General features: G+C 32.3%; 1 protein-coding gene and 1 non-coding gene across 4 annotated transcripts in view; one reads left to right on the forward strand and one right to left on the reverse strand.

Moving 5' to 3' along the window:
• Window positions 1-11566, reverse strand: part of LOC106462394 (ubinuclein-1-like) — an 87074-nt gene extending 75508 nt beyond the window's left edge. For all 3 annotated transcript variants that reach the window (XR_002611232.1, XM_022389642.1, XM_013922319.2), the window contains exon 1: window positions 11198-11566. Coding sequence is in view for 2 of the 3 variants with exons in the window: in XM_022389642.1 (XP_022245350.1) it covers window positions 11198-11359 (162 nt within the window). In the remaining variant the exon portion in view is untranslated. The remainder of the gene's footprint in view (window positions 1-11197) is intronic.
• Window positions 11567-18362: 6796 nt separating this feature from the next.
• Window positions 18363-18435, forward strand: Trnat-ugu. Its single transcript has one exon. It is a non-coding gene; the product is annotated as a tRNA-Thr (tRNA).
• The last annotated feature ends 1161 nt before the right edge of the window (window positions 18436-19596 follow it).

Below are 19596 nucleotides of genomic sequence, written 5' to 3' on the forward strand. Positions count from 1 at the left end.
TGAATAATATATATGTACATCTAACAATATACACATGCCATGTGTAAATATATTTAAATAGGTATGCATAGTTTAGTTCAATTGAATGTGTTACTTATATCAGTGGTAGTTTTTTCTTTTTCTTTTAAAAACAACTATTTATAATGCTCCCTAAATAATAAAAACATAAATTACAATGAAAGCAATGAAGATTTTGTATTTTATTTTTGTACATACAACAGGTTATATACTTAGAAATCAACAAAGCTTTTAATGTGTTGACACTGTAACAGTTGCTAGAACTATGCACCAAAGTGTGTGATATTTGTACATAATGTTTCCACCCTACAGTCATTTAGAATTTCAATTTACTACAGCACATCAACTTCTAAGGAATAACACTAGTCTCATTCTTATTCATTACTACCCTTTGCTTTCTACTATCAACCCAATGTTCTATATCCACATCATAACTTTTCGAACAAATTAAAACAAAATTTCCCTGCACAAGAAAAATCATGATAATTATTGCTTTCTTTCTAAACTTCAATTTTCTAAATAATATTTGAAAGTAAAATCAAACACTTTGCTAACAGCAGATTCCAAACAACTTGGACTATAATTTTCCAAGACCCCCAAGAACTCTTGTTTACAAATCTACACCACAAATCACACAGATAAACTCCTATTATCAGGAATTTCTTTAATCCATGAAACAGGCGGTCACTCACAATTACCCTCATTTATAATGACCATTTCAGTCACTGACTACAGGAGTTAAACTATAACCACACAAAACTCCTATAACTGAAATTAATGTGATAACTTCAGAACAATAGTGTTATCTGGTAACATTTTATCTTTCAACGTAGGTCACACAAGTACATGTATACTAGAACTACTATGTATAAACATACAATGCATGAGCCAATCTCTAGAATATATTGCATTTTAGTGTGTAACACACACAGCATATGATTGGATAATAAAAGAGATGACTAAGGTTTTCAATCAAATGACAAATATTAGCCTCTTACATAGCCAGTAAAATATGACAAATACAATTAAACCATAAAAATTCATAAATTAAAATTAACACAAGCACTACAGTAAATCATAATTAAAATATATGAAAATTTAACCTAAGCCATAATCAAGTAGCAAATACAGTTGTATAAATTTCAGTTGAAGTTAGTTATAAAGATTTAATTTTATAAGACAACCAGCTAAAAAATTTAAATAATACATAATTGTAATTCATTTTTCAGATAGGTATTCTCACACGTAATGGTGCTGTAGTTATTCAGTTAAAAAACAAGTGTCCATTAAAGGTTTAATATAGAATATATCAGAAAAAATTAACTGTTTCTATGAATAAACAAATGCAAAATGACAGATGGGCCATATTGTTTTCAAAATATTTTCACTGGCATTCAAGGCAAGGTTCTAGATTCTTTCAGACATAACACGTGTGCATCTGACACACTGATATTTAAACTTTTTCTCATAATACTACAATAACATGATATTCAAACAAGAAAGTACATATGGTAAGGTTGTGGCAATCGAATATTAATCATTTTCATAGTTAGTATCTTATATCATATCCTAAGACTAAATATGAATTAGTTACTTTCTTTAATTACTAGATACTAATACTAACTAATCCTATGTTTTTGGTGTTAGTCTGCTACTATCTTCAGGAAAGCCTAAGAAGGGCTATCTGGTGTGATTATGACCGAGATTTAATTTCAAGTCTTCTTAATAAAAAGGTGGTGTACTATTCACTAATCTCAGGTCTCCCTTATTAAGACTTAACTGTGTGATTGCTTTCAAAAAGAGTAGCCAAGTTTTGCTGACTTCTGAGCTGGATTGGTTGAGTGTTTTATCTGTTAAGTCACTTTAAAAACCTTATTTTATATTGTTACTCACTTGTGATCTTATTCTATTAGTTAATTATTTTATGACCTTCTATGTAATTATGGGCTATGCCAGTTCGCTATTTATTACATTCTTCTATGTTAATTATGCTCCCAAATTACAACTTTTTTTGATTTATTACAGTCAATATTCACAGAGAATGTTGCATATGGTGTTTCTGTTCTGGGCATTTAGGTGGTTTGGTGTGTACTAACTGTGAACATATTGTGTTGTGGCTTTTGAATACTGTACTGACTTTAGGCAGTTTACATCACGGCTCTTCAACTAATTTTATAAAGTGGCCAAATTAGATAAAAAAATTAGGAATAGGTGGGCTAGAGGTACTTTACTATGCATAGTTTTAAGCAACATAATAAATATTAAGTAATCAAGGACTGCTCTGGAGCCTAAAAAATCACAAACCTACTAATTCAGTCACCAATTTCAAAACCATAAGCCAACTTATTATACATTATACTGCATATGTAAGCAGACAAAATTAACTACCTGTAATTTCACTTACAGTTAACAGACATCATGTTGTAACTAGGATGTGAATGAAACATCAATTTTCATATTTTACTGCTATCAAGTGTTTGGAGGAAAAAAAAGCCAAATGCTACATCTTGTCATCAACAAAGTAAAAAAAAAAAAATCACAAAATGTGATTTTGATGAAGCACAGAGCAGACCCTATAAATGTTAGAATATTGAACAAACTTCACCATAATGGAATATCATTAAACTTTTAAACCTCTGTAGGACATCAAACACCAAGTATTTTTTCTGAAATAAAATTACTATACATTTTAATATTATTAAGTGTTTGTTGTATTGGTTTCGTACATCTATATGACTTAACTAATATTTTGTATATATCTCAATCACAAATTAATTTATGATGTCACTGTTTTTTTTTCCCATAGTTTTGTTACTTTTTAATATTTTTTTTACTGACTATTGGTGGGCTACTTGGTTGTTCCTTGCAGGCCTGATGTGGCTATATGCTATCAATTGAAGAACCCTGGTTTACATCTCTGCATGTTTTAATAGAAAAGTTTATAAATTGAGGAATATGGTTCTATGTCTATAATTTTCTTCCTGCTTGTTTTTCTATGCATACCTTCTTTATCAAGTGTTTTGGGTATCCACTCTCAAAACATTATCCTTAATAGTCAAATTTGTATTTTCAACCAGTTTTTAATCCACTGAATACAATATAGTTCTTTAACAAGGAAGCAAAAATTGAACAGTTCTCCAAATGAAAACCAACCAGACTTAACTAGCTTAAAATATTAACCAAGTATATTAAGTGCTAGCCTACATATGTACATAATATATCAAACATTAAAAGTCTATCCTTATCAGACTTAAGCTCATAACCCTGGGCTCAAACTAGTGTACAGAAACGGATGTCCTACCAAAATATAACCCTCATCCCCCACTCTAAACAGACTTGTCCTCAAGTTCAAAGACCATTAACAAACAAAATAACAAACCATCCTCAAGTAATCATTCTACAACACAATCAAACATATACACATACACACACACACACACTAAATAACAAGTAGTTATTCTACAACACCAAACAGTACAATCAAACACATACACACACACACACACACCCATGTTAAACTAGGCCAATGGCTGAGCCAAGCATGTCTTTTGTTTTCCTTACTAATTTACTATCTATTCAGCTCAAATGGTTCTAGATACTACTGGATAGGCACCAAAATAATGAACCAAGTTGTTAAAAAATCTGTCCTGACCATAGTTAACCAGGAACTTATGGCTACAGCAGATCTGAAGCTGATGTTCAACCACCTGAGCTATAAGGAAGAACATTCTGTGAAGAAAACCTCAAACTTATCCATTACAAGTGGTTCAATATGTCAAACTACTTTTATTCGTAATGAAGCAGTTCACATCCACAAAGAATCAGCTAAAAACCTTAAAGCCCAGTTTACAAAACAGCTTGTTCAAACTACTGAAGGTGAAAAACACTTTATACCCAAACTGATTTGGCCAAGGTAGGATGGTTGTATATATTACAGATGTCTCATTCTTACACAGAGATATTCTATATATTGAAGGTCTGGTGACAGTAGAAGTTATCTTAAATTTAACTCATCTGTGATACTCAAGTAGTTAAATTAACTGATTCCATTCAGGTCAGTGTGGCTTTATGCTTCAGACTCATAGCAGGGTAGTTGCAAGTTTGAAGTTTGCTCACAACATGCTGTTGTGTCCTTGAGCAAGACACTTTACCCCAATTGTTTCAGTTTACCCAGCTATATGATGGGTACCAGCTGATCGCTGGTAGGTTAACCTGCAATGGACTTGCATCCTTTCCAGGGGAGATAGGTCACCACTCTTATCTGCTTGTGTCAAGAAAGCTGGAGTTCAGCACCAGTTCTTAAATGTTATCTCAGCAGAAGAGAAGTTTAAATTTTTTGAATTGATCTAATTGTGCTCCTACAGAAGAACAGAATGATAACCTGATTTATGTAAATTATAATTCACTTAATCTCAAAATGGTTGCCATCCTTGTAATAAACTATGCTGTCAAGTCTTCAACTTTGTAAAAACCGCACATTTTTGTGATAAAGACAATCAAAAGTAATGAACAATGTATGCTTTTAAAAAAACTTTGTGAAGCCTTCATTTGCTTCTATGCTCATTCTCTCTTTGCTCTTACCCTCTCTTTCTTCACCTACATGCTTAGTATGTAACTCCCCTTTAACAGAAAAAGGATGGTGCTTTCTATCAAACATGTGTGTGCACACTCCCTCAACTAAATAGGTTTACTTCTTCAGCCATATTTTTTGCTTTGCTTGCGTGTACTCACAAGAATCAGCTATAGGATGACTTCACAAAAATGTTTGGTATAGGCAAATTTTCATTTACATTGTGTTGCAACAAGAGAATAAATCAATTCTTCATTAAATGGCTTTACAGTAGATCAATAAATTAGCATGTAAATAAAGAACTAAATCAGTTAAAACCCTTTTCATCCAAGCAATGCTGAGTACTCAACTAGTAAACTTACAAGCCAAATTACAATATTACCTTTCAACAAGTTTACTTATCATCAGGTACACAACACAAGTGGATATTGAAGAATTACATTTGAAAATATAACAGTTTAAGTGCTAATGAATAGTGGGGAACCAGAATATTTGTTTTTAGGATTTGCTTGTTTTTTCATTAATAATGCTTTCCCAATTTTTTTTTTTTGCAGTTTTTTGTTTTCCCTAGAAATTATGTGAAATGAACGAGTGGAAATGTGACCAGTTTTGTTTACATTGAAAAGTGCGAGATTGTGGTCATTTATGCAAACAAGTTTTTCTCCATTTCTCATATGCAGCTTGCTGTACAGTTCCGGCACTTGTATTTATAAACAACATTACTAATGTGGTTGTCTTGGAATATGTTTGATAGTATACTGCATAGCTTTGTGCCAGAAATAAAATTAAATCTAATACTTACATACATATTGTGTGTAGTAACTTTTCTAACAATTTCTCTGTCTCTCCTGACTTGAACGAGTGTTTCAGATCTACCAATGTCAGAACACCTCAATTTAACAGTCTTCCTAAAGTTAACAAAGAAAACTGCCCACTTTCTCTCAGGTTACAGTGCCTGCAATTACAACCTCAAAAAGTGTCTGACCTAGGTTTTCTCACTCTTTGTAACTTATGCTTCAAAATATATATAAAAAAATAAATAAATAAACAGAGTTCATCTTAAAGATTCAACATTTGGATCCAAATATTCATATGTTCAGTTATGATATTACTTCTCTTTTCAAGTCTCTGTCCAACAAGCTTGTGATATCGTCCCTTTCAAAATTAAAAATTATCCTCTATCTAGAACTTTTTTCCTTGTCATTTTGTTACTGAATTGTTAAAATTTGCTATAAAATATTACCAATTTTCAGTTCAACTATACACTAGGTTGATGGCATAGACACAGGTAACCCATCTGTCCCTGTGCTTTATAATTTACTTTCCACTGAACAGCATACTCTAAGCATTACACACTTTTCTCATACATATATATATACACACACACACACACACACACACTTCCAATCTACAACAATGCCAGTATTTTCTATAAAATTCATCACATAATAAGAAACACACAGAACTATCATTTCTCAACATCCTTATACACAGACCAAGACTACTCATCAAGTGTTTATCATAAAATCACCAACACAAGACTTAACCTAGAATTTAGCTCATTCCAGCTATAAAAACATGCATGTTAAAAAACCTTAATTTCTAATGTTACAACAATTTGTAATTTGTAAAGACATTATAAATTCACAAATCCACTTTCAAAAATCCTTTTTTTTTCACACATCAACAAATTTCCTATAAATGTCATCAAGAACACAGTTATATATTAACACTCATAAGAGTGATCAGTGTGATGTCCCAGATAATTTGAACTTAAGCAGAGAAATAAACACCTGCTCCTTACCCTATATTCCCAGTCTTTCACGTACCCCAAAAATATTACGGGTTCAGCTGTAAAAAGACACTATTAATGTAAAGGTTATATTTATTTTTACTTCTGGAACAAAAATTTTGTAATATTTTATCTAATAAATTCACTACCTGATAAATTCAATCATTTTATTAGATGTTCAGTTTAGTTGGTTACTAATCCCCTTTTAATATCATTTACCATTATAACTTACAACCTATAGGTACTAGAAAGCTACAAATAACTTACTAACACACAAAAGATTAATTGATAACTTTATTAATTAAGAAATGGTATTAATGGTAATAAATTAATTTTTTTTAGTTAACATTACCAAAATTATGAAAAAGCTTATTTATCAATATCATGCGTGTTTTTGTGTATAAATACTTTATATATTACAAAGTATATGGTCTTAATTTCTTATATGAAACAAACAAATCTTGTTAAACTTAAGTGAATTAATATGATTGCAGTATGCTAAGTGAATATTATGGTTTTCTAATCAATCATCATAAATTTAACTGAGGTTGTTTTAATTAGTCTTTTACTAAATAACTAATCATCAGCAATTATAGTTTATTAAGAGAATTTAATATTCAACTTAAGTTTGTTTTTCTTAACTGAAGATACTGTTTTATTAAAATGCACTTATCAATCAGTTTTAAAAAAATAATACAGGTCTGGATATTTTTGTTTTACATTCTTGTAAAACTTTTTTTTTAACAGTATAACAATTTATGCTTATCATTATAATTTACTGAAGGTACAATGCAATTTTCACTTTCTAATGAGGATTTTTCACTAATATATCCTTATTCAGTTCTTAATGAGTTTGGGAATTAATATTTTTCACTAATATATCCTTATTCAGTTCTTAAGGAGTTTAGGAATTAAGATTTTTTACTAATATATCCTTATTCAGTTCTTAAGAAGTTTGGGTTCATTGTGTAAGAAAAATAGCTGCTCTGCATTTAGTGAAAATAACTGGATTCTCATTGCTACATAACACTGCCAGTTTTTTAGGAAATCCACTCACTACTACAAACTGTACTGCTAGCTGGAACTGATAAAAATCTCCATGGTAACTAAAATGATTCTGGAAATTATTATTTTCCACCACAATTACAGATATTATCACTGTTAAAGTGGTACAGATAAATAAACAGCAACATCTATGTCATGAACTCTTTGACCCATATAATTAATGCCACAGGTGCCTACAAATATTTCACCATAGAAATCCAAGAATGAGTTGCCTCCCACCATGGTGGTGCTAATGGTAAAGAGTCATCTGTCACTAGTATTTCTGTCCTCCACCCTGTTTCATTGTGAACTTGACAATGTCAGAGCTTTCTCCATCAAACTTTCTTTCATTGCTTGGTTCTGTAACTCTTTGAAAAATGTTACCTTAAACCAAACAATAGCCAAGATGAAAGTTGGACTACTTTGTATTCTAACAAATCTGGTTTTAAGCCTCGACTCAAGTAGGGATGTCACATTTTGAAATTTTTCTAATCAGTTACTTTTCATGTTTGAACTTACTTGTAACTAATTAACTGGTTTGATTTAAGTCTACCAAGTTTAAGAGGTATTTATGTCATGTTGGGGAGCTAACACAGATCATTGGATTAATTAAGTCCATACTGATTATTAAATCAGTCCTCTATTTATGAACAAAATATATAAAATAATCAGATAAGACAATAAATTAAGATTACTGCCTTGTCTCAAATGCTCAGAATGGGACAGGAAGCAAATCCTTCTGCATGCTCTGCTTATGTTGTTCTTTGGATGATGTAATGCATCTAAAGTTCTAAACTTTTGATCCACTACTTGCTACTTGTGGTAAGGCCAAGCAAGAAAACTTTGACCATAATTACATTTTAATGCATGATAGGTGATGGCATAATCAAAACTAGGTATAAAATAAATCAAGAAATAACAGTTATAAGAAACAGTTAGGAAAAGTTTGAGCCAAAAGGACTTTAAAATCACACAGTATTTAAAAGTAATACCAAAGAGAAGTTTATTTTTTTGTATTTTAAATCATTCACAATAATCAGCAAACACAGACATTATCACTGAATCGCTTTTCATTACAGAGGTGACTTATTTGTTTCAAATATTCAAGCACAGCTACACAGAAGCTATCTGTGCTAGACATCCATAATTTTGAACTGAGAGACTAGGGAAAAGGCAGCTTATAAACAACTCTCACTCTTCTAATGTACTAATAGCCACAAAATGTGCTGTAAAAATTTTGTGCTAATGGGATGCAAACCATGGACCCTCCAACTACTAACCACTAGCCAAGCTTGGCCCATACTGAGAACAATCCTCAGTGTGTGAGAAGCAGGTAACAGGTTTGTACACATCTTGATTACTGACTATTGCTAAAAACATCTGCTAACATGTTAAAACTTGCATAGATAACAAGGTAAGATATAAAGAAAAGTTGGGCATGTCCACACAAGACTAAACTGCTGATTTTTTTTGATTTTTTTTAAGAGGAACAGTATTATTGGCAATGGTAGTGTTCACCTTGAATTATTATATAATCCTTTGTTAAATTATCGTATCCTATTCAGTTTATAATTTGTTTACCTTTTTACCAAAATTTCATATGTAATTGTAACATCCCATACCTCTTAACGATCATTAAACTGTTTGTTTAAATAAACATAACTAATTGGCATTCAAATATTCTCTTATTTGACCAAAGTAACTTGTTACACATTCAATATATCCTGCCACAATATTATATCTTCACTATAAATAGAACCAAAACTATTTGCTCTTTTCACCATAGCTAAACAATCAGAAAAAAAAAGTTTTGCTTAAGAGTTTAAAACCAACACTTAACTATTACTCTTTTTTCCATAATATTAATGCTATTTTCACAGCTAAAGAAAGTTCTTCCAATTTTCTAGAAACCCAAGTGCATAACATTTAGTGTAAAAAACTCATCTTCCTACAATCTGACCCATTTGTTGGAAATGTTAAGATAAGAGAAATATCCTGAACAGAATCAGTTCTTCTCAGCATTTTTACTATCTTTTTAGGTATGTTAATATATACAGTCAGTGTGTGTATGACTATTTTTTGTATATGACATCAAACTTAGGATACACAAACATTTACTAACTTGCCTATAATAATGATGAAAATAAGCCCTTGGAGTTCGTTTAACTGCGCAAAAAAGTGAAAACTAATGGGTATAGTATTATAGACTTTACATGCTTATTCTGCAAAACATATCAACAAAGCATAAAATGTGATCTAAATTATTTTTTATTTTTACCTTCATTGTTATGCCCGAATAACAGAATAACTTAACTACATAAACTTATCAATACAGTTATTAAAAATCAATTTAAATCAAACATCAATATAATAGTTAACTATATAGAAATTTACCAAGGCAAATCATTGTTCTGATAATTATTTACACAAAGCAATACATTTGCCTTAATAAATTTTACATGTATATGTATTAGCACGGCCCTCTACATTCTAATAAAAACGAACGGCATAATACAATTCACAACTACACTTCACAATGAGACATGTTTACACAAACGCTTTATTACTTTCTCTGAACCGTCCCCTACCTCACTGTTTGGGATCTTCCAATACGCCCCACCCTCCTCGACAACTGGATTAAAATACTGTATTTATATAAAAACTAACGACGCACGAGAATGATAAGCTCCGCGGATAACCTGTGACATATTACTACCGTAATAATCGACTCCGACATTTATTACGTCTTACTCCTAAATAAGTCAAATCCCACATTCGAAAAAAATGCTACTTAGCCTTAAGTGTCCTTGAAGATAGCCTAGTGATTCATGTCAAAGCTACTGACTTATGCCTCTTACCAAAACTTCACACAAATTATACAAGAAGCAAACCCATTCACAAGTACCATTCCATTTATATTTTCTACCTCCTTACATTTAATCATATATTCTAAAAACATATACTCCTAAGTTACGTTCAGTAAAACTAGAAGTATTAAAATCGGGAATGGTTAATACTAGTAGTAAATAAAGGGTTAATACCAAAATGCAAACGAGGCAAATCACATACTGAAAAAAAAGTCATAACGTTAATGGTAACTTACTAAACAAAACACCTTATACTAAGTTACAGAATACAGCAAACTTTTGTTTCAGTTTCATCACTCAGTTCATTGTATTTTTACTTATAATGTCAAAGTTTTCATTAATCTAGGGCTAGATGCCGTGCCGTTTATTTCTAAAGTTAAAATCCAAGTCTTTGTACCTTATTAAAATAATCTTTCTTACATAATAGACCGATGGTTTTTAAATATCTACTTTAAATTATCTGAATGATCGGCTTTAAGGTTCTTCGGATAGTGAGGTTAGCGTCGCCGACCGTAACCGTACTAACAGGCATTCCTTCGACGAAAAGCCAGAACCGAGCACTGTTGTTTTCAACATGGCGACACGTAAATTATATAAATTATCTAACAATTTTAACATTTAAACATTACTTTCCTTTCATGCAAAAACATAGAACTCCAAGACATCTCAAAAGAATGAAGTAACATTATATTAAACTTAGTGAATATTTGCTATCTGTCTTAGGAGTGCCAGTAGCAAACGTCCTTCACTATCTTTAAAATGCCTACATAAGAAACTAACGTTGCACCAAAAATGCCACGAAAAACGATATGGAAGCCATCATGGAGAAGTTCGACACAGGCAGAATCGTAGCTAACCGTATAGCCTTCACAACCTACAAAGGTAGCTTAACATCACTGTTCTTACCCGAGCTGATTTCACCAAGTCTGTATAGTTGTATTCCGGGCATGATTTGTCGGTGGTCTCACCAAGCGATAGGCAAAATCGTATGGTTGGTAGCAATTCTTTTGTTTTCTCCTTCGTAAAATTTTCATCAGTTTGAAAGGCTATCCGTCGTGGTTCGGACATACTTCATACCCATCTGTATACCTCAGTAAAATGACGAACTCCTCAACTGAACATTAAACCAGTTTAAAATCCAACAAATTTCACCGCCGTTTCATGCTAACACCGACTCACAATTCATGCGCAGAACTCATCATTCTACGTCTGTGTCATATGTATTCGCGCGCAAAACAAAATCCACGTGGTCTCAGGGCTAGTGTTATTGCCTGCGACGGCCTCTAGCGAGATTTGTCTGTGGCCTGTGGAGATTAGTGATAACGTAAACAATACAGACACGTAGTCAACTTATTTGTGTGTGTGTTAATATTGTATTCATCAAATTAAATAAAGATTAATATGACATATATATATATTGGAAAATATAAAAATTTGGCCAACAATTTATTCTACTTAAAAAGCGTTAATAATGGGGGGGTATCTATCTAGGGAGATTTTGAACGAAGTTTCGAACTGCTAAGTTGCTTACCTCGTCCTTAAAATGCCGTTATTTATTAAAATTAAAGTATAATGCAGACCTACCCCAGTTAAGAAATGAATCAGAACAGCGTGTTTTTATTAAAATCTTTAAATTTGCTGTAATACATAAATTTTTCAGACCTGATGAAGATATGTTTTAGCAGTTCGAAACGTTGTCCAAACTTTCCTAGACAGCCGCAGTACATTAACAACGCTTTTCAAGTCTAAATCTTCTTTCCAGCAAGAACGACCTATTATGTAGTAGCATGAAAACGGCATCCCTTGAGTTTCATCCTCCCTAGCATGCTCATCTAACGGTGAATCAGCAGTAAGTTTAAGGACTTAAAACGCAAAATCTGGGATTCGATTCCCCGCCGTGGACAGAGCGTAGATAGCCCATTGTCTAACTTTGCGCTGAAAATAAATACTCCACGACGAAATTGTCACGCTTTCTTTCACGACATTAATACGTGCGAGCGTGTATATTTGATTAATACATACTTATCAAAAATCATTGACAATATGAAACAATAAAATAATAACCTCATGACATATATTAAATTTCTATAAAATACACACATACCAAACAATGACTGATAGATTATGGACTGTATTTACCTGATTATTTAAATTGTATTATAACACGTGGCTTACATCTAACAAGTTATAACCGTATACAAAACCCAATTCATACAAGTTTTATGAAAGCACTTCAAGTATAAAAGCTAAGACAACAAAATTTACTAATAGGTACTATGTCATTATATTCAAATATTGCAGTATTAACACACATGATCAAGAGTAACGCAGTATACTGAATGCCAACGCGATATGTTCACGAAAATTTTTAATTTCGACGAACTAGTTTAGCGTATTCAAATTTTAGCTTATCGTCTCCTTGATGCTACTTCCTTATGCAGTTTTATTGAAATAATAAAAAGATACAATGATTATTTTGGACTCTTTACGTCACATTTAAAAATCGTAAGAGATGTTATTATTGGCGTTATGGAAAAAGTTTGTATAAATGCTGGAACGAAGGTTGAAATTAAAAATTTAAGTAGCATAGAATTTAGAATAGGTGCAACGTTATGGGTAAAGAATAACAATATTCAAAATCATCACATCCTAATCAATGGATGTAAGCGACAGACGTTTTTAAAAGTGTAGCTAAGACTATGGAAAATACACAACACTTCAATTGAGAAGCACAGAGATGACATCATTTATACAAACTAACTGAGGGTACCCATTAAGGAAACAAATGTTATATAAAGGACAATGTTAAATAAAGTTCATTTTCTTTTTTCTTTCTTTTTGTTATTAAATCCCTGATTACCTCATTAAATGCTAATTGCATACCCTGCTTTGTGGAAAGTACAACTCACTTATTTAACTGATTAAGTCTTGTGTTTTAAAAATCAAAGTCAAAAGTTTATTTAAAAAGTGGAAATGTGCCCTATTTCAGGATGATTTTATTTCCCTTCTTGGGCAAAAATCATGAAACAAGATAATCCATGTACATTGTACATACATACACATAAACAAACACACACACTGGATCAACTTTATAGTACAAAGAAAAATTTGAAGAAATCATGTAGATTATTGAGTTGTCAAAATTTTGTTATTTAAGAACATTTATATGCATAAAGTTGTATAAAAAAGGACAGTATCGGAAAGCTAAACTGGCTATATACAGAGTGAGTCAAACGTCCTGATTTCTCCCAGCGTTGTGAAGTAGTCGTGAAATATCGAAAATCTGCTGATAAAGAATGTTTAGGCACATTGAGAGCCATTTGCTACCTGATATGACGTCATAAAGGTCAAATCATGGTCACCCACAAACAAAATAATTTCGATTTAAAACCCGTAAGAAAATTTCTGGGGTAGTATCGTTGCGCACTTCAATTTTTGTATTGACACATTTGGCTCAGACTGATAATTCCAGATATAACATTTGGTTGACCTCGATTTGACCTTCACACCATGTCATCATGTCAGGTAACATGGGAAAAAAACTATTTCCAGGGCATTTTTATGTCTGGGGTAACTTGACGAAAATTTATGTGTCCCCCAAGAACATTTTTTCTATGCTTACTGTGATTGAAGTTCGTTCAACGTAAAAATCGCTCTATTCATTTAATGTTTTCTTCTTTGGAAAATGTGTCGACTATTAAGGGTAAGCATTATCATCTAAGGCCAATTGCATCAGTATATGGCAATATAAAGGATCGTAGGATGTAAAACATATCATACGTGGCATTAAGGGTACCATTTTGCAAGACGTAGTGGTCTGTAACTTTAATAATTCTTATTTCTGTTCACACATAATAATTTTACAACCACCATAAACGTCACATTCATGTATGAAAACGGGGTGGGTAACGTTCCAGGTTCTCTCCAAAATGAGTACAAGCCTGTTATCTGGCTGCAATGTGAAGTACAACTGATTTGTAAAAAGAATATTGCTTCATATGTTTGATGACGAGGAACCCATTTTCAAAGTAATATAGCTTAGAAACGGCTTGAATGGGTAACGAAAACCATTTCATTACAATGCCAATAACCTATGAGTGAAAGCAAAGGAAAATATGTTATAAATATGTCAACCACACTACATCTGTCATATCCAATGCCGACGAGGCCTCTCGCCCAATATCAGGACTCATCAGGCAGGCTTGGATGCAACGTTTAACACAGTGACAAATGAACTACGTTTCGAGAAGGTTTTTGTCATCATCAAGTCACATGACTAAAGTATCTAAATATGTTTTCTGGTTTCTGTCTATGATTCATGAACAATTTGGAATACTGAACGCTATGGTTCATTTCAAAGTCATAATTGTGACACAACAGAACGAGACCACTATAGGTAATATAGGCTTAATGAGCAATAATTTGCATTTCAGATCACGTGACTGATTATTAGGTACCTAACTGTTATAATAATGAACTGAGAGTGATGCTTTATATATTTTATGTCCGTGCATGTTTTGTCTTTCGTTTTGAGCAGTATATTTAATACAACTTACTTCATTATTAGTTTGTTAATGTTAAAATCAGAATTCACACGTTTCTATAAATAGAATTAATAATCTAAATCTACGTATGTATATATAGTAATTTGTAATTTTTTCAACTTCAAGAATAACTCTTTCTGTTTGTTGTTTATTTGTAATTAAGCATAAAGCTACACAATGGGCTATCTGTCTCTGCCCACCACGGATATCGAAACCCGGATTCTAGCGTTATAAGTCCGCAGACATACTGCTGTGCCACTTGAGGCACCTCTTTCTGATATGATTATAACATTATTTCACATATATACATTAATATATTCGACCACATTGTACCTTAAACGACTAGCATCTTCCAAAATAAATTTTAGTATGTTAGCTAAGTTTATATGTTTTACTGACTTCTTTAAAACAGAAATATTCCGTACAGTTCTTTGAAATATATTTTGTTTCAAAAACTAAATACAATTAAAATCAAAGTTCAACGTAACTTTAATGCTGCAATGGAATACAAACCATGTATGCCCGGTCCAGTGGCAAAAAATAGAAATAAAATTCTGTAAGCAATATATTGTTTTTTTGGACATACTGAATGAAAACGTTTGATCAAAATATCTCGTGGTCATTGTTTTTTACGTGACTACTAATGTGACAAAGAAAGGCCAAATTGCCAAAGCATATTTAAATCAGAAGCGTGGTAAAATCGACACAAGTACATTTATCATGCTGGTCATAACAGTTTGTTTTGTTTTTAATTATGCACAAAGCTACACAAGGGCTATCTGTGCTCTGCCCACCACGGGTATCGAAACCCGGATTCTAGCGTTGTAAGTCCGCAGACATACCGCTGTGCCACTGGGGGGCAAGGTCATAACAGAACTTTCTTTATCAAATCTACATGTTTATTAAAAAGTCACAGCTGTTAAGTAGAATGTTTGTTTCTTTGTTATGAAGTTCGCGCAAAGCTACACGAGGACTATCTGAACTAGCCGTCCCTAATTTAGCAGTGTAAGATTAGAGGGAAGGCAGCTAGTCATCACCACCCACCACCAACTCTTGGGCTACTCTTTTGCCAGCGAATAGTGGGATTGACCGTCATATTATAACACCCCCACAGCTGAAAGGACGAGCATGTTTGGTGGGACGGGGATTGCGAGTCGAGCGCCTTAACCACCTGGCCATGCCGGGCCATGAAGTAGAATGATACATACTTAACAAATACACTAATTGAAAAAAAAAAAAATTGTACATTTGAATAAAATATATTTGATTTCGCGCAACCTCTTTGATTTTTTTTGTCTGTATTTCATTTAAAAAATATTAAAGGCTTTGTGTTTTCGTATACTTCAACTTGTAAATAGTTATTGATTTCTGCCATAGATTCACATGCAGAACGAAGACAAACGTTCATGAAAATTTGTGCTGTTTGCTAATCTCACTCACACTTATTCCAATGAAATACAGATTGAGCAAACGGTAATTTTAAATATAATCTAAATAGAAATAGATGTAGAAACTGAAAAAAAAATTTTTTTTTCAGTTTTTGTTATTATCAATAGTTGTATTTTTTCTCTGGACGCAATTTCTTACTGTGTCATAGCTCTGGCAGAACGTGGCCTAGTAGTTGACCTGCGCAAACTGTGAATCTGAGAGTTCATATTTTCCGTTACCACAAAAACGCGTTCCGCATTTTGAGGCTGAGGGTGCGCCATGTGAGTTACAGTTAAACTTTACTATTCGGTTGGACAAGAGAAGCTCAAGAGTTGGCAGGAGTGCTGTTGACTAGCTGCCTTTCCTCTTGTGTATCTGTTCGAAATTATGAATGGCTGTGCGCAGATCGATAGCTCTTGTTTAGCTTTACGCAAAAATTCTAAGAACAAAACAAACCAAATGTTTCCACTTTTCCGCTACACACTGTTTGTTTGTTGTAAAGCACAAAGCTATAAAATGGGCTGTTTGTGCTCAGCCCCCCGCAGGTATAGAAACCCTATTTTTAGTATTATGTGCCTGCTGACTTATCGCTTATGTATTGCAGGTAGGGTCAGTTAGAGGGGGAGAGCGCATTTGGCTCGGCCTTAAGTTCAAAGGGGACCTCAAATTTAGGCACTTGTTATTTTTTATATTTTTTAAAGTTTCGCGACCTGTTTTTTTGTTTTGTTTTGTGCCTCCCAATCAGACCAAAATGTAATACACACTCTCAGCTTAGAGCGGCAAATTATATATGTAAATTATATTTCACCTTTTTGGGGCTAATGATTGTCGTCATTTTTTGTTATAATCAGAGGCCTTAAAAAATAAAAGTAACACAGGCTGAAATCTGAGCCTCTGAGAGCGCCTGATTGCAGGATAAACTAATCGTAGCAATTACCGGCACTGACCTACACTATTTTTTAACTTGACTTTTTGAAAAAATATTAGAAATATAATTAAGCCATTTCCGTTTTATTTTTAATTTTAGAATGAGTCTTTTGTAGTAACAAACATCTATTTCATGTGATAAAAACATCAAACAAATCTTAGTTATTTTCAGGCTTTTAGTAAATTATATTGATTTTTTTAATAGAGGAATTGTTCCATTAGAGCCTGAAGCTGGATTGTCTTCTAATATAACACATTTTCTTTGACAACAGAAATTGTTTTTTATCTCAAAGGGGTTTTGCCATTACTTGCTTGTTTTAGAACAAAGCCCCATTGGGCTATCTATTGTGCCCACTGCGAGGAATCGAGCCCCAGATTTCAGCATTGTAAGTCCGTATACTTAACGCTGTCCCACTGGGTGACATTTTGCCATTACTCCCAGTAAATAAAATATATTATAAGCAATTTCCCAATTTCTGATCGGACAAATGTAATAGCAGCCAGTCATTTAGTTGGATTGCTACTCATGTAAGTCTGAAAATTGCCTATTGTATTGTGAGAAAGATAATAGCTAAGTGGGGCTGATAAAAAATTGCTTTTGTAAGTATTTTATAATTATTTTAGAAAACAATTCATCCACCGGGTTGTGAAATTTGAGACAATATGTCGTTTTAGGATTTTTCTATAGTAAAATTATACATTTTTTCAGAGAATCTAAGAAACGATTGTCTTTGAAATCTAGGATGATTCAGCCTCTTGCTCCCACTTCGTTTAAGACATTTGAATGTTATTGAAAACTTATAAATAAAAGTATAATTAAAAACATATACGATAAATACCTGTGATCAAACATTTTAAAAAATGCTATTGCTAAACGACCACTGATTTCTCTCTCTCTATATATATATATATATGGAGATCAGTGTAAACGATGTATAACTGTAACAAGTATAAGTTAACGCTCCGGTCTAAACTGATAGTGAGACCTTCGTATGCCTAAAGCGATTTGTATGAAATATTAGAATTGTAACGTTATAAACATGGCATTAATGTAAAGTTAATAATACTGTATCATCTTCAGAAATATATTCTAGAAAACTAAATTTATTAAGAATATTAGACAAATGAACTGAGTTAAATAACATAAAACTATTTAAAATCACAAAACCGTCGCCTCCATAGCTCAGTGGTTAGAGCACTGGTCTTGTAAACCAGGGGTCGTGAGTTCGATCCTCACTGGGGGCTAAGTAATATTTTACATTAGTCAGAAAATGTCAACCTATCGAAACATTCAAAATTTTACAATAATTTTATATTAAAGGTTGATTTTGCATTTTGGTGGTAACATTTCCAGTTATACATTTTAGAGCATGTCAAATGTTAAACTTTATGATATTTAATTTTTTTATCAAAAAAGTTGTTTACGTTATTTTAACTTTTTTAACTAACAAGTATTTATATTGATATTGTCGATTTTGTGGTGTGAGATACTGCTATAAATTGTTCTAATGCTCAGTTTGAGCTTGCACTATAATTATTATACTGACACACATAACTATTTAGCCGAATTTCCAGCAATTTATAAAACAAAATATACATTTTGAAAAATAAGTTATGTCGAAAATGTCGGTTTTCAGCATAATTAGATTTTCACACACAAAAAACTATGTTTTCATCTTTTGTATTTTTATACTTATTATACTGCAAACCTCATTTTGCCTGTTTTTCTTTAGAACAATCTTAAATGTCTTATATTCATAATGTTATGAAACATTGAACTTCAAATAAAATTGTTTATCTCAGTAATAAAGACAAAAGCTAAAATATAAACTTATTGAATAATTAATAATTCTTATTACATTTGCCTTTTCTTCCCGGTGGTTCAGAGACAACTCTAAGGGCTTATCTAAAAATTGAATCTAGATACTCGCAGTAGCATATTACAGCACAGATAGCGCATCGTGTAGCATTACGCTTAACAACAACAAACAAACCACTAAAATTGTTTGTTGTTGTTTTCTTACCTGGTTTGATCAAATGTTTTCAATACATAGTCCATAAAAATCATCTAATTGTTGTCCAACATTATGACACCATTTTATAAATAAATTATATATGTATTTCGTATAATCAAAACTATTATATTAAAAACATTTAACTAGATATTGTTACGTCTCCGTTCGTTAGTTGATTTTCCGTAACTTCGGTCCGACGAAACACAAGTCCTTACTTAATAAAACTGGTTTATTCTTTCTGAATATAACTTTGCGATACACTTAATTTCAACAGTCGCGCTATAACAAACGCTATATCTCACGTGGCCAACAATATTTTGTCCGCATTACTCATTACACTGTTCCCGTCACGTTGTCAACGTCTTATATATACAAGACTAACACATATCTA

This window comes from Limulus polyphemus, unplaced genomic scaffold, assembly GCF_000517525.1.
Source record: "Limulus polyphemus unplaced genomic scaffold, Limulus_polyphemus-2.1.2 Scaffold1156, whole genome shotgun sequence".
NCBI classification, from domain to species: Eukaryota; Metazoa; Arthropoda; class Merostomata; order Xiphosura; family Limulidae; genus Limulus; species Limulus polyphemus.